Below are 13,363 nucleotides of genomic sequence, written 5' to 3'. Positions count from 1 at the left end.
TATTTGAATTTTTAAAAATAATAACATCAATACTTTACATTATTAAAGATTTATTTTAAAATAGTTTTTATTTTATTAGTCCAAAGGGATTTGAATCCCGAAGGACTATTAGTTTCGTTTTGGCATTTTGCGTCGGACGGATAAATGTCGGTTCACTTTTCAAACTGTTGCCATAAAATGTTAGAGTCCTGCATTATATTTGAAGAAATTAAATAATGAAAATCTGCGTAAATGTATGTATATTTCTCACATTGTCATAAAATAACGATACATAGAGTCATCGAATTTTGAATAACGTAATCCTCCAACGAATATGAGCATGTGGAAGACCAAATTTGAAATTTGAAATTTGTTTTATGATCGATTTCCTATTTTTTAAAACTTTGACGAATTTTTGATTAACAAACTCAAGGATTTCAAAGCGAGCAATGGCAACGTTGTGCAGAAAAAACATTTTTATCTCCAGCGCGTGAGTCTCTGCATCGGAAATTCTAAAGATATGCTCGTTTTAAAACTATTTTGCGATATTGCTGTTGCACTGGATCTTATGGTTTAAGTGCGAGGAACATGATATTTAATAAAGAAAGGTAACACACAAAATGTTAAAAAACGCCCCTTTGGACGTAATTTAAAATCTGAAACATTTCAGATTTTTTTTTTTTTCATTATTTGTTTATTTATTTTATCTTTATCCTCCTCGCTCTTCGTTGTTGAGGCCAGTTATGGGTTCAGCAACTGATATTTGTTTCGTTTGTCTATCGGTCAATCTGGTACTACTAAGGGCAATGCCTCCACGATGCAATTTGAAGATAATTGCCTGTATGTAATCTGGCGCTTCAGCGCAATATGCAACTGAGCATTCACTATATTTTTCATGAGAAACGTTTTCAAGTCTCGAAAACTCGAAACCTTTGATCTTCAAAGTTAATACTTTTTTCCCCATACCTTTTATTACTCTCAATCTCAGTAAAATAAATTTATGCTAATGAATCTCAAATTCATCCAGTTATATTGTATTTAAGAAAGCGAAAATGGTAGTTGAATGTTTTTTAGTTTATTCAACCATTTTATCCCACCGTGCTGAAACAAGTATTTCAACACTTAACAAGGTAGCATCATCAGTAATCAAATTTAACCTACTACTAATACTACAAAACAGTGTTTGAAATATTCATGATGCTTATGTTTAAAGTATGCATGTTCTTTGTGATGCGTCTACCTTTGTCCAGCGCCTGGTTCATCTAATGGATTCAGGATGATCTAACGCAAAAAAACGCAATTTCAGTTCACTAAATTCCTCTAAGCTTCGCAGTATGAATTTTACTACATTTACTGCACCACTGTATTTAATAAATGTGTTTATGAAAATACGAGAAAGTTCTAATTTTGTTTTTTCTTCTTGATTTCAACAGAGACTATTTTATATTAGGGCTTACTTACTTTGAACTTAGTGCAGACAATGTTAACTATTTTTGAAAAATTAATCAATGGTTTTGGAGAATCCTTAAAATGTGGGAAGCCTCGTCATTGCAACTTTAAATTCTGTAGACTTCAGTATTTATGATATATATTCTAGAAACTAATAATATATTTAAATTGTAATATTTTACTTTTACTTGAAAATTTGTTGCAGAACTATTTTTCTTGATAATACAAAATGCTTAACTTTCTTTGCTGTTAGCTGAGGAAATGAAAGTTTCAAAGTACAGTATTTTACTAACTATTATGTCATATTCACTTTATTTCATAACCCGAATTCGAATTTATTGTAGAACTTGCATAATCTTCTTTCACCTGAAAACAATTGTATTTTATTTGCAGTTAGTTTTCAGATTGCAAACTATCTTGTTTGTACTGCAAGACTGTCACTATGTTGTAGAACAGTTATTATTGACAATTAAAAATCTTGTATTAACATATTATTCTGTTTGTGTAACCATCAAATCTGGTAATGTCCATATACTATAGTATTTTTATTTATCGTAAAACATATCTGAAACTTCCTCTGTATGACGTAGCTGTAATGATGGCATCACTGTCATTAAATAAGAAACAGTCAAACTGGATAAAAATGTGTAATAAAGACGTGTCTTGTAGACACCATGATGCCTTCTTTAAAGCGGTCATCGTAGCAGCTTTTAAATTTGGTAAAAAAAATTGCAGTCCCAATCAGTATCAGTTTTTTAGAATGAACTATATGTAATCTTATTAAATTTCCTCTTATGCCTTCAGACACGAAACTTTAAATTTAAGTAACTGATAATGACTTTCATTCTTTTTAGTTTCATATGACCCCAATAAAACCCCTTATCCAGGACAAGAGTTTCATGTAACACTAAAGGTAAGAATATTTTTAATTAAATAAATAATAATAAAAATTGCAAGAAAAAGTTTATTTGTTTTTCTCAATAAAAAGAATGCCTTTCACTCATAGAATTTATAGATTTATTAATGGCTTAAATGGAATTGCGCATACATAACCTGTTTAAGCCTTCTACTTAGGCATTCTGTTTTGTGGAACGGAATTTTGTGTGTGTGTGCGTGTGTGAGTGATAAAGTATTTTGTGTTATGCTGCTTTTTGGAATTAAATATTTTTACCTTGAGGAATAAAATTAGTTTCAACATTGGATTACTGATGCTGCCAACATTGCAGCAAATTCTTGTCTCTTGTCTCAGAGAGCAATCTCTTGTCTCAGAGAAACATCTGGTAGGGTCGATCATCTGAATAGATCGTTTAACTCTGGCTACTTTGTATTCATTTTGATTCCCTTAGAAGAAGCTCATTCCATCAATAACTTGAAATTTATGAGCTGTTTATCTGCAAATGTCAACAAACAGAAATATAAAAAAAGTTCTCTTTACGGTTTACTTTTCAGTGTTTAGGTAATAACTTATTCATTTCAATAATTATTTGAGTTTAAATAATTTTTTAAAGAAATATTTTCAACAAAAAGCTTTTGTTTTTTATTACAAATAGACATTTTCCAGACACTATGATTTCTTTTAAATGTTTTGACGTGTAAACAACCATTAATATATATATATTAAATTCAAAATAATTGCTTGTTAATTAATAAATGATATTGTAAAGGCTAGATTAAGTATCTGCAGTTCAAATAAAAGAGTACGTGAAGTTAAATGTGAGTGTTCTCAAATGGGAATATACTGACCATCTTACCTCCCAGAAAAAATAATAACGATATGAAAAATTGTTTTCCTAATTTCTAATTGTTAGAATTTCTAATGATTAGACTTACCATGTGGGCGATAAACAAGTAGAAAACATAAAACTAGCCGAGTCTTTTAATTTAGTGGATAATTTGTTAAAATTGATTTACTCTTTGCAGTAAAAGTAAATTATTCTCCACAAATACTTGAAAACCTAATGAAGGAAATATTTTTAAGAATTATGTTTAATGATGATTTCAGTAATCTTTATTTCTTTTTGTAATATATATATACACACATAGTTCTATATTTAAAACTATATGTACATGTATTAGTTTAATTTTCTATTAGACCTCTGAATACCATTCTTAATTAGGAAATTCTCCATGTAACATCTAATTTTATCATGGACCAAGGCCTGTTTTATTTAAGCTAGCATTTAAACCGGCCACTTAAATATATAAATTAATGGAAATATTTCTGACCGCTGTTATGACTAACCTTGACATTTGTTTTTTTTTACTCCTGAGGAAATTATAACAAGTTTTGATAGTAGCACTGAAGGCGCCAAACTTCTATCCAATTACATACAGGATGGCATTATCAACAGCCAGTGATATAATTGAGGACAGTGCTTGAAAAAGATGATTGCCCATTAGGCATCCAACCATCGTCTTCTACTTTTCTAAATCACTTGAGTAAACTTCTATTATTATATGTATACTTGGGTGTGTGAATGAATGTTCATGTGTATGCTATTGCATTTTAAGCCTTTGCTGTAGCCAGTTTAGTGCTCATGCATCTGAAAGCATTGAAATTTAATTGTAATTTGTAAGCGTTAATTGTGATTCATTTTCTACATATTGTATCTATTCTTATTTCTCTTTAAATGTGTTCTTATTAGGTAATAAGTGCCCAGTTTCTACCTAAGTCATCCGGTGCTTCAGAATCAGATGTTGTTGATCCATATGTGTCCATAAGAGTATTTGGGCATCATCTAGATAAGTTAAAGAAGAAAACAAAATTTATAAGCAACAATGGTAAATGAAGCTCTGTTTATCACATCGCAAGATTTAAAACTCTGTTAATGTCTGTTAGTAAAATTTTCATATTTAAAAATATTTAACACTACAGTATTCCCCTTAACCAAACACGGCTTCAACATTTTTGTTGCCCTTGATTATCAGTACACGTGGCGTCTTGTATATAAATTTAACATATTAATAAATCAAAACAAAAGATGCATTTATTAAACTGTTATTTGAGAACAGCTTAAATATCACCCTTAAAATCCGTGCCTTAGCCCACTGGCCATGTTGCTTAGCTTTAAGCCGACACCAACCTTCAGTTGTGTACTACCTGTTGAGTACAGTTAAACAGCATTATTTTGTATCGGTTTTAATTTAATCATTTCATTCATCTCCAGCTAAATAAAATACAAGCACAGTGAATAAAAAGTGGAAACAGCTTTTGAGAACTTACTAGCAGCTAATTGAAGACGCCCTCTGTTATGAAAGCGGTACCATTTGGAGATGATTAAACAGAATCAGTTAGAGTTTGCGGATATATAAAATTGGAGGGAATCAGTATTTCACTAACCTATAAATAGATCAACATTTTATTCTCATAATTCAGGTTAGGGCACGTTGACGTTTCATGCTTCCTGCTCCAAAATTTCTAATGAACTCTATATATTAACTCACCAACTAAAATGTGGTGGACAATAATTCGTTATTACCTGTATTTGGTCAACTGAGTCACCTGTATCTCCTAGTCGCTTATCACGAATGGGAAAATATAAGAAATCGCCAAATTCTTCCAAACGTTCTCACGTTGTGTAAATAGTAGCACGTTTAGCTACCAATTGGAAGATCTCGGGCTCAAATCCCGGGTAGAGAACAGTTGATTAGTCATTTTTCTTGTTCCCAAGAATTCTAAAAAAAATACTTACGTTTGTTTATTCATTTTTCCCAAAATATTTTTATTTGATTGGAAACATTAATATCTACATTATGTGTATAAAACGTAATACATGCGATCAAATTTGGTTTAGTAAATTTTATGTTCCTTATACAATTTATAATTTGAGAAAAACCTCGGTTATAACAAATTTATTCCAAAAGTTATTTTGTTACTACTACAGTTACTCTTATTGATGACCTATATTAAAAATTAAATAAGATGATGATTTCAAGAATTTTCATGCATTATTTGGAAATAAGGTTGTTTCACGGTAGTTAAAGAATATCATAAACTTTATTCACCATTGTATCTGTTCTCTCGCAGATTAATGTTCAATCGTGGTTTGACTAAATGCTTTAATTTATTTACCTAGGAAATGCGAAACTAAAAAAAGTATTTTTATTTTTATTTTTAGGTTTCAATCCAGTATGGAATGAAACTTTTAAGTTTGTTCTGAATGCTCCGGAGCAAGCAATCTTCCATTTCCGCGTCAAAGACGAAAATATGACCACTAATGAGCTTATTGGGCAATTTGCAGTGCCTTGCATGTCAATGAACGAAGGTTGGTATGCTTTAATTCACATATGTAATTGGAAGCAATTTTGTATTCTTTATCTACGATCACTATTTACATGAAAAAAGCAGTCTAAATTGGGCTATTTCAGCAATAAATGTTTCCAATAAAATTTAAGTAGATTTTACCGAAATTTGAAACTTTTGTACAAGACGATTAAAATGAAAAAAAAAAAAACATGATGTGTACACAACATGATTTTCTTATACGGTGACCTTTCTTATATAAATTTAACATACTCATTTTTTTGCTGCATATCATTTAAACTTATTTCTTCGAGTTTTATTAGAGATATATTTCTAATTCCAGTTCTTACTTGGCAGCAAGTCAAAAATATAAAAACATTTTCATTAAAAATTATAAAATGCAGGACTTAAAACACCAAATACAGCTAAACACAGATAAAACAAAATTTTTGCAATTAAAATTAGAGTTTCTAAGCAAAAAGCAAGCAACTCCGCCCAACAAGCACAAAAAAAAAAATTTGGTACACAAAAATTTCAAGTTGACTTTTGGTCCAACTGTACAAAAAGACACAAGAAGTTGGTGCACCAACTGACTTAATTCAATATATTACTATAGTCGCCACGTTAACGCCATTTACACTTTTAAATTGTTGATAATTCTACAATTATTGCATACACATTAACTAAAGGCATAAAAACATTAACGAGAACGTAACAACATAATTCAATAACTTTTAATGCAAAAATGCATATAAGAATGAAAAAAGGGAACCAAATATACCAATATATATAGTATGCATAGGTATATATTCTTATATATTGGTATATATAATATTATTTTATATACTAATTTATAAGAATATGAATACACACGTTTTGTGCGGCCGATTGCAACAGAAAAGGGAGGTGCACAACTAGTTGTTATAGCAATCCGACGTACAAAATTTCAACGTTAATAATTTTTTAGTTATACTAGATACATACATGAAAAAAATCCCTTCTGAATCCATTGTAAATCAGTTTTACAATCGCTTTCGGAGAAAAATCAGTCTTTTATTCTCTCCGTACGTACATACGTCACGCAAAGAAAACCATTCAAATGGATTCAAGAGCGGTCAAAATGTAAATCTTCGTTGAAATAAGATACCCGAAACTTTTTCGGGATTACGATACTTCTTTTACTTCGTACAAGGAAGTAAGAAGGGAGTGGGACTACTTTGTTATTAAATTATGATGTGTGTTTTATAAAACTGAAATTAATAAGACAAGAACTAAAAAGTATATATACAATAATAAGCCAGCACTTCGCTCCAAAATAGATAAATTGCTGTAGAACATCGATTATTACATGTGCATAAGGAATTAAGTTAGAACCATGATAAATCACGTACTAGTTATATATATTTACAAATGTACCGACTTTTCTACATTTTACTACAATGATATTAGTTTTATTATAGCATTTCAAACATTACACGCATATGTTTTATAATAATGATAGTAATAATGATGATGATAATTTCAGTGATGCTGACGGTGATGATTAATGATAATATTTCTTTTTTCCTCATTTTAATGTACGTTTTTGAAGAAGATTAGTTTAATTTCTCTCCTATTTAATATCTAAGCATTCTTATGTTTATCTCATCATATATTCTTATGTTTATCTTATCATTCTTATGTTTATCATAAAATATAAGACTTATGTAGTCTTATGTTTTATCTTCAAAAATTCATGCTATGTTACTATTCGCTACTTCGTAATTTTATTAGCGTCGTCGTAGCATATGATATGCCAAAGAAAATTCAAAAGAATAGTTACATGTTTTTGATATAGTATAATATTGTGATCTTGTGGGGCTTTATTTAATTTTATTAACAGTTAATTTTATTTTGGAAGCAACCTTTTCTATAAACTCTTGCTTTCAACCCGTGCTTTTGTTGCCAGAATGAAATTTTAGTTTTGCGAAACAGTCATGGAAAACAGGGTAGATAGCTACTATTTAAACTGGTGTCTGAGTTACTTCAGGCAGAACATGTTGAGACATTGCTCTGCCTTTCGGCCACGTTGTTTCTCTGCTAGTTAAGCTTGCTATTTTATGACCGGGCAAATTAATTGCCCGTTAGTCTACATCGGTATTAGTTAAGAGCCAACTATGTACAACAATAATATTGTTTCATTTGTTTTCTCATTTTATGAGCAAGTTTAACCGAAGTGTGCATAAAATTGCAACATAGAAAATTAATTCTTATGGCGAAAATATTATTTATTATATTCTTAGTTTGCTAAATTAATATTTTATGCTTTAAATTATATATTTTGATTTCAGGTTACCGCCACATCCATCTGGAAGATTCTAAAGGACAGAAGCTTGACAAAGCAACTCTATTTGTTCACATTCAGAAGTCACAGTATGTGCAATACAACAGAAAATGAAGTGATTTACTGTTGCTTTAGACAATGCCTTCATCCTCTGACAATAATGTACATAACGTTGATGCATAAATATTCGCCAGTTTTATTTCAGTGTCAGAAAACAAATGTACATAAACAATGTATATTTATATATATGTCAATAATTGACAAGTTCATCTGTTATGGCTGCAAAATAGTTAAAATGCTTTTAAATTCTTTTGCTAATTAATTATGAATTATGAAAAATTAGGTTATCTGGCTCTAAAAATATATTTTCATAGATTTTTTAATCTATTTAAGGAAATTCCTTTATAGGTTTCTTCTCAAAGGAAACCGACTATTATCTAAAAAAAAGTTTAAACAATTTACATTGAAAACTTGGATAAAACCATGAAATATCCATGCATTCGAATGCTCCTGTTAATCAAGGTATTGCACAGTTTTAAAACCAACCAGCCACCATTTTAAAAAGTTTAACTAATCGACTATTCCGGGGCTTACACTAAGATACTTTGATGTACAAAACTCTCATCATTAATCATCCTTAAAAATGCCGTACTGTTCAGTATAGCGATTAGCAGAACCTGTGGCTACACAGTTGGATCTGGGCTAGAATCTCGGAAAAGGCGTGGATGATCTATTATCTTAATTCTAAAATATGGATCGTTTTTTGAAAGTCTGCACTAACTGAGTGGTCTCAGATTCAAATTGCAAAAAGGCCGAATGCTCTATGTGAAAGCTGCTGACAAAACAGAACACTTTTTAAATAAACGTTTAAAAAAAATTAAGAAAAGAAGAGAATATCTGAGAGGTTTCAGATTTTAAATTACGTCCAAAGGCGCGTTTTTTTAACATTTTGTCTGTTACCTTTATTAATTAAATATCACGTTCTTTGCACTTAAGCCATAAAATTCAGTTCAAGAGCAATATTGCGAAATAGTTTTAAATTGATTAGTTTTAAATTGATTAATATCTTTAGAATTTCCGATACACAGTCTAAGGCGCTGGAGGTAAAAATGTTTTTTTTTTTTTTTCTGTACAACGTTGCCATTGCTCGCTTTGAAATCCTTGAGTTTGCTAATCAAAAATTCGTTAAAGTTTTACAAAATATGAAACCGATAATAAAACAAATTCCGAATTTCAAATTTGGGCTTCCACATGCCCATATTCGCAGTAGGATTACGTCATTCAAAATTCGATGACTCTAGGTACCGTTGTTTTATCACAATGCAAGAAATATACATACACTTATACAGATTTTTCATTATTTAATTTCTTCAAATATAATGCAGGACTCTAACATTTGGTGGCAACAGTTTGAAAAGTGAAACGGACATTTATAGTGGAGCAACGCAAAATCTCAAAACGAAACCAATTGTCCTTCAGGGGCAAAGCCCCTTTGGACTAAAAACGAATCAAAAATAAATAAATAAATAAATAAAATAAAATTTAAATTTCACTTGCTAAGTATTTACCAAAGCCTTCATAAACCATAATGATAAAAATACAGAAGAAAAATTTAAATGTATATTATTTTCTATCTGAAGTGCAAACGTTTGTTCTGCGAGAACTTTCTTTGGTTATAAAATACAAATTCATAATCTGAAGTACAGAGGTTGGTCCTGCGAGAAATTGCTGTTAGTCATATTTTGTAATTCAAATGCACTGGCAGCTAAATATTAATTTTTTTTAGACTGACATTTATTACAGGTAATTCCAGTTCCTTCAATTAACTACAAAAAGATATATTTTTAACCTTAACCGGAAATCAAGCTTTTACAGAGTACTGAACTATTATGTTTATTGACTAGTATACCAAGATGAGAAATTTGCCCTATTACCCTATTTACATATACGAGCATGCAGTGAAAAAGACAGCCCCAACCTAATCATTCTATTCTTTTTACTTTAACGGCAATCGCGCGCATAAACTCAGGCCATACCTTTACGTCTCTAAAGTTATAAGCAGCGTATCTGCAACAAATACGTAATTAAAATATATTTATTAATATACTTTAATTACGTATTTGTTGCATACATTAATGTTGCATTTAATTGCATTAATGTTGTTGCATTTTAATTAAAATTGTTGCAGCATAAAATTGTTTCAAAGGCAGCATGCGCGTCGCGAGTTTGATGTCATTGCCCTAGGTGACGAGATGGCTGTTTGAACGTTAAAGGCCGTTCACGCTGGGGTTTATTGAGCTAACGGAGGCAACTGACGTAGCCGATCCATCCCAAAACCAGGTTTTCCCCATGGTTTTCCCGAAACGTATTTGTAAAGTTCAACACGCTAACTTTAATCAGACACTACTTAGTCTAGCGCAGAGAATAGTGTTAAATTTTCGCTGATAAAATTCATTTTTACTGCATGTTAAAAAGAAAATCTTACGCTTTTAATGCAGTGTAATTTTTTTCATCAGTAAACTATTAATATTAGAATAAAATTCTTTTATCTTGTCTTTTTGCGATACAAAGAATTTTACCTTCTTGTCTCATGCATGTAGACTTCAAGTTAATTGAGTCTACATGCATGAGACAAGAAGGTAAAATTCTTAACTTTAACTTGAAGCTAAGAAGTTAACTAAACATTAGCTTCAAGTTAATTGAGAACAAAATGTAATGTTATGTAGAAGTTAAGCAGAAGGCCTCAGACGAATAAGATGTTGTTTTATTTTAGAAGTTTTATATAATTATATACGAAGTGCTTGATTTTTATAATGATAGATTAAAATAATTTGATTAAAACGTGAATGATTGACAAAAAAGGAAGTCTAACTCGATTTTTATGCATGGCATAATCACTGATTGCCCCAAAACAGATTAACTTGCTACTGAATAAAGTAGTACTTTTTAGGCTACAGTAAAAGGGTTTGAACTCTAGTAAAGCAAAACTTTGATATGTACAACTAGACTGATGCTTTTATACAAGTATGGAACTTTCTTCTTTTAGTTTCTGTGTAGTTTTGTAAAATGTTACAAATATTTAATGTTTTTTCCCTTTTTTGTTTACTTTTTTAAATTTTTTGTTTTTATTTTGTTTTGTAGATACATTGAAAATTATAAATGTACAGTGCCTTTTCATCCTGCAGTTCAATTTAACAAATTTTTATATTCTTAATAGCTCTGCATTATACTTGTAAATATGATAATTTTAATTCATGAACTGCTTTCAACATCAGACTGAGCTACAAAGCATTATTTAATATGACAATATGGCCTGATTTTAATCTTCATATATTTTTTAGCTAAGAGGCTGCTATTTTTTAAATATTTGTACTTTCAGATGTCAGTTTATGTTTTTAAATAAAATATATATTATTTTAAATAACGTAAATTTCTAAACCACTTATGATAAAGGATTGAACATATAAATTATTTTATTGAAAATAGCAACCGGACGAAATATTTTCAGCAAAAATATTCTGGCAGCATATGATGTTTTGATAATAATTTACTTAGATTTAATTTGTTCTTTGACAGCTGATGAAAAATATGCATTTTTCAAGATACTGGTAAATGTGCAACTGTTATTTGTGTATTCGAAGTATATCCAGGGGTAAAGGAGAAAACGCACAGTTAATTACTTAATAATTTTTAAGCTACTTTTCCGAAATGATAAAAAATTATAGAATTTAAATATTACAGGTAATATAATGCAGCCAATAACTTTATTTGAGGGTAAAGTGGCTACACTATGATTATAAATGTGAAATTAATGATGGGGTAAATATTTTTGCCATTTGCAGGTGTGATATTAAATTGATTCAGCACATTTTCTCATAGTGATGTAAAATTAACTAACTGCGTTAACAGTGTGTTTTTTTGAACAAACATACACTTGTTCGGGTATATATTTTAATTCTAGTCATTTCATTTATCCTAAATATCCTTGAATAATTAATTACCTTTAAATTACAAAGATGGGATTTCACATTTAACAGCACAAATTTTGCGTTTTTCAATGATGTACTTTTAAGATATTTGTTCCCTTCTCGATGAAAAGGCATCTATTTCATTCAATTTTAAACTTAAAATATTTTAAGCGTACGGTTAATATTCAGCACGGATCAATCACATAAAATATGAATAGTTTTAAGATTCATGTCCCTTAAACAGTTAATTTTTAACTGCCACTTCTACTGATCTTGTACATGCAAGAGGAAACAAGGGAGCAAGCATATTTTGACAATCCCTTGTTCTCGTAACTTTCTTCCTTGGGCCCTTTACTTTCCGTTGACAACTAGATTTAATTTTCGAAACCAGCCGTAGTCTTTGAAAGTTACATAGTATGAAGTTCTTTTCGAGTATGTTTTTTATCGCAATAACGTATTTAATGTATTAAAGTAAAATATTTAAGACAAACAGAAGAGCAATCATTAGATTCGTCTGCTTTAATAAAGCATTATCTTTATTAAAGCAATCGAATAATATGCTTTAATATTGCTTTAATAATATAATATTGCTTTAATAATATAATATTGCTTTAATAATATAATATTGCTTTAATAATATAATATAGCTTTAATAAAGTATTAGCAGCATTTCAAACAGTATTAATCCTATATTAGAAAACATTTTTAAGAGTAGGAAAATTAGGTTATTCTTACTCATAGCTATTTCTTAATCGACTATAAAATACACTATGGAAATGAGCATTTAATTTTAAAGACTCTTCCCCTTCTAATTCGATCACCAGATACGAATTAGAATGATGTAAAAATCTCTCATTGTTATCTGTGTTGTTTCAGCATATATTTCTAGTGTCGTATGCCGTAGATGTGTGTGAACTTTCTTTTTCCGTCATACCTCGGTAAACGGATTCTAATTCAGCTTTATGAACAATAATAATTTTTTCACACATCATATTTTACTGTACATACTATTTTACCATGCTTAGATATAATGTACATAACATTAAGAAAAAACTGTATGTTAAAAAAAGTATTACCTTTTGTAAAACCATTCCATTTTATAATAAATTTTTAAAATGCAAGCATTGTTTTATTTTTCCGATTACGTAATCTCATTTTTTTTGTACACGTAATTTCGTATGTCAATTTTTTTTCTTAATTTGGAAAAAAAATTAATAGTTATTAATGAATTAATTTTTGTAGCCAAATCCGGTGTAAATACTAATTTGGTCATTCACTAAACGCATAGCTAAAATACTTCTGTTCAGGAAGCACGTTGACTATTCAGTTTCAAGACCGTTCAGTTTCACACGATTTAGACTTTTATTCATTTCACTTACTTTACTGTTTTATTCCTACATC

At 29.7% G+C, this 13,363-nt stretch overlaps 1 protein-coding gene across 3 annotated transcripts in view; it reads left to right on the top strand.

Annotated features, from left to right (window-relative positions):
- Positions 1 to 13,083, top strand: part of LOC118195068 (1-phosphatidylinositol 4,5-bisphosphate phosphodiesterase zeta-1-like) — a 139,603-nt gene extending 126,520 nt beyond the window's left edge. For all 3 annotated transcript variants that reach the window (XM_085812760.1, XM_035366301.2, XM_035366302.2), the window contains exons 18-21: positions 2,283 to 2,341; positions 4,074 to 4,209; positions 5,547 to 5,693; positions 8,002 to 13,083. In XM_085812760.1, coding sequence (XP_085668886.1) covers positions 2,283 to 2,341; positions 4,074 to 4,209; positions 5,547 to 5,693; positions 8,002 to 8,108 — 449 coding nt within the window. In that variant the 3' untranslated portion in view covers positions 8,109 to 13,083. The remainder of the gene's footprint in view (positions 1 to 2,282; positions 2,342 to 4,073; positions 4,210 to 5,546; positions 5,694 to 8,001) is intronic.
- The last annotated feature ends 280 nt before the right edge of the window (positions 13,084 to 13,363 follow it).

Source organism: Stegodyphus dumicola, chromosome 3, assembly GCF_044657685.1.
Source record: "Stegodyphus dumicola isolate Sdum_Otavi_A_Nest chromosome 3, ASM4465768v1".
Taxonomy (NCBI): Eukaryota; Metazoa; Arthropoda; class Arachnida; order Araneae; family Eresidae; genus Stegodyphus; species Stegodyphus dumicola.
Note: the sequence above shows the minus strand (reverse complement) of the source record. Positions and strands in the feature narration are given on the sequence as shown.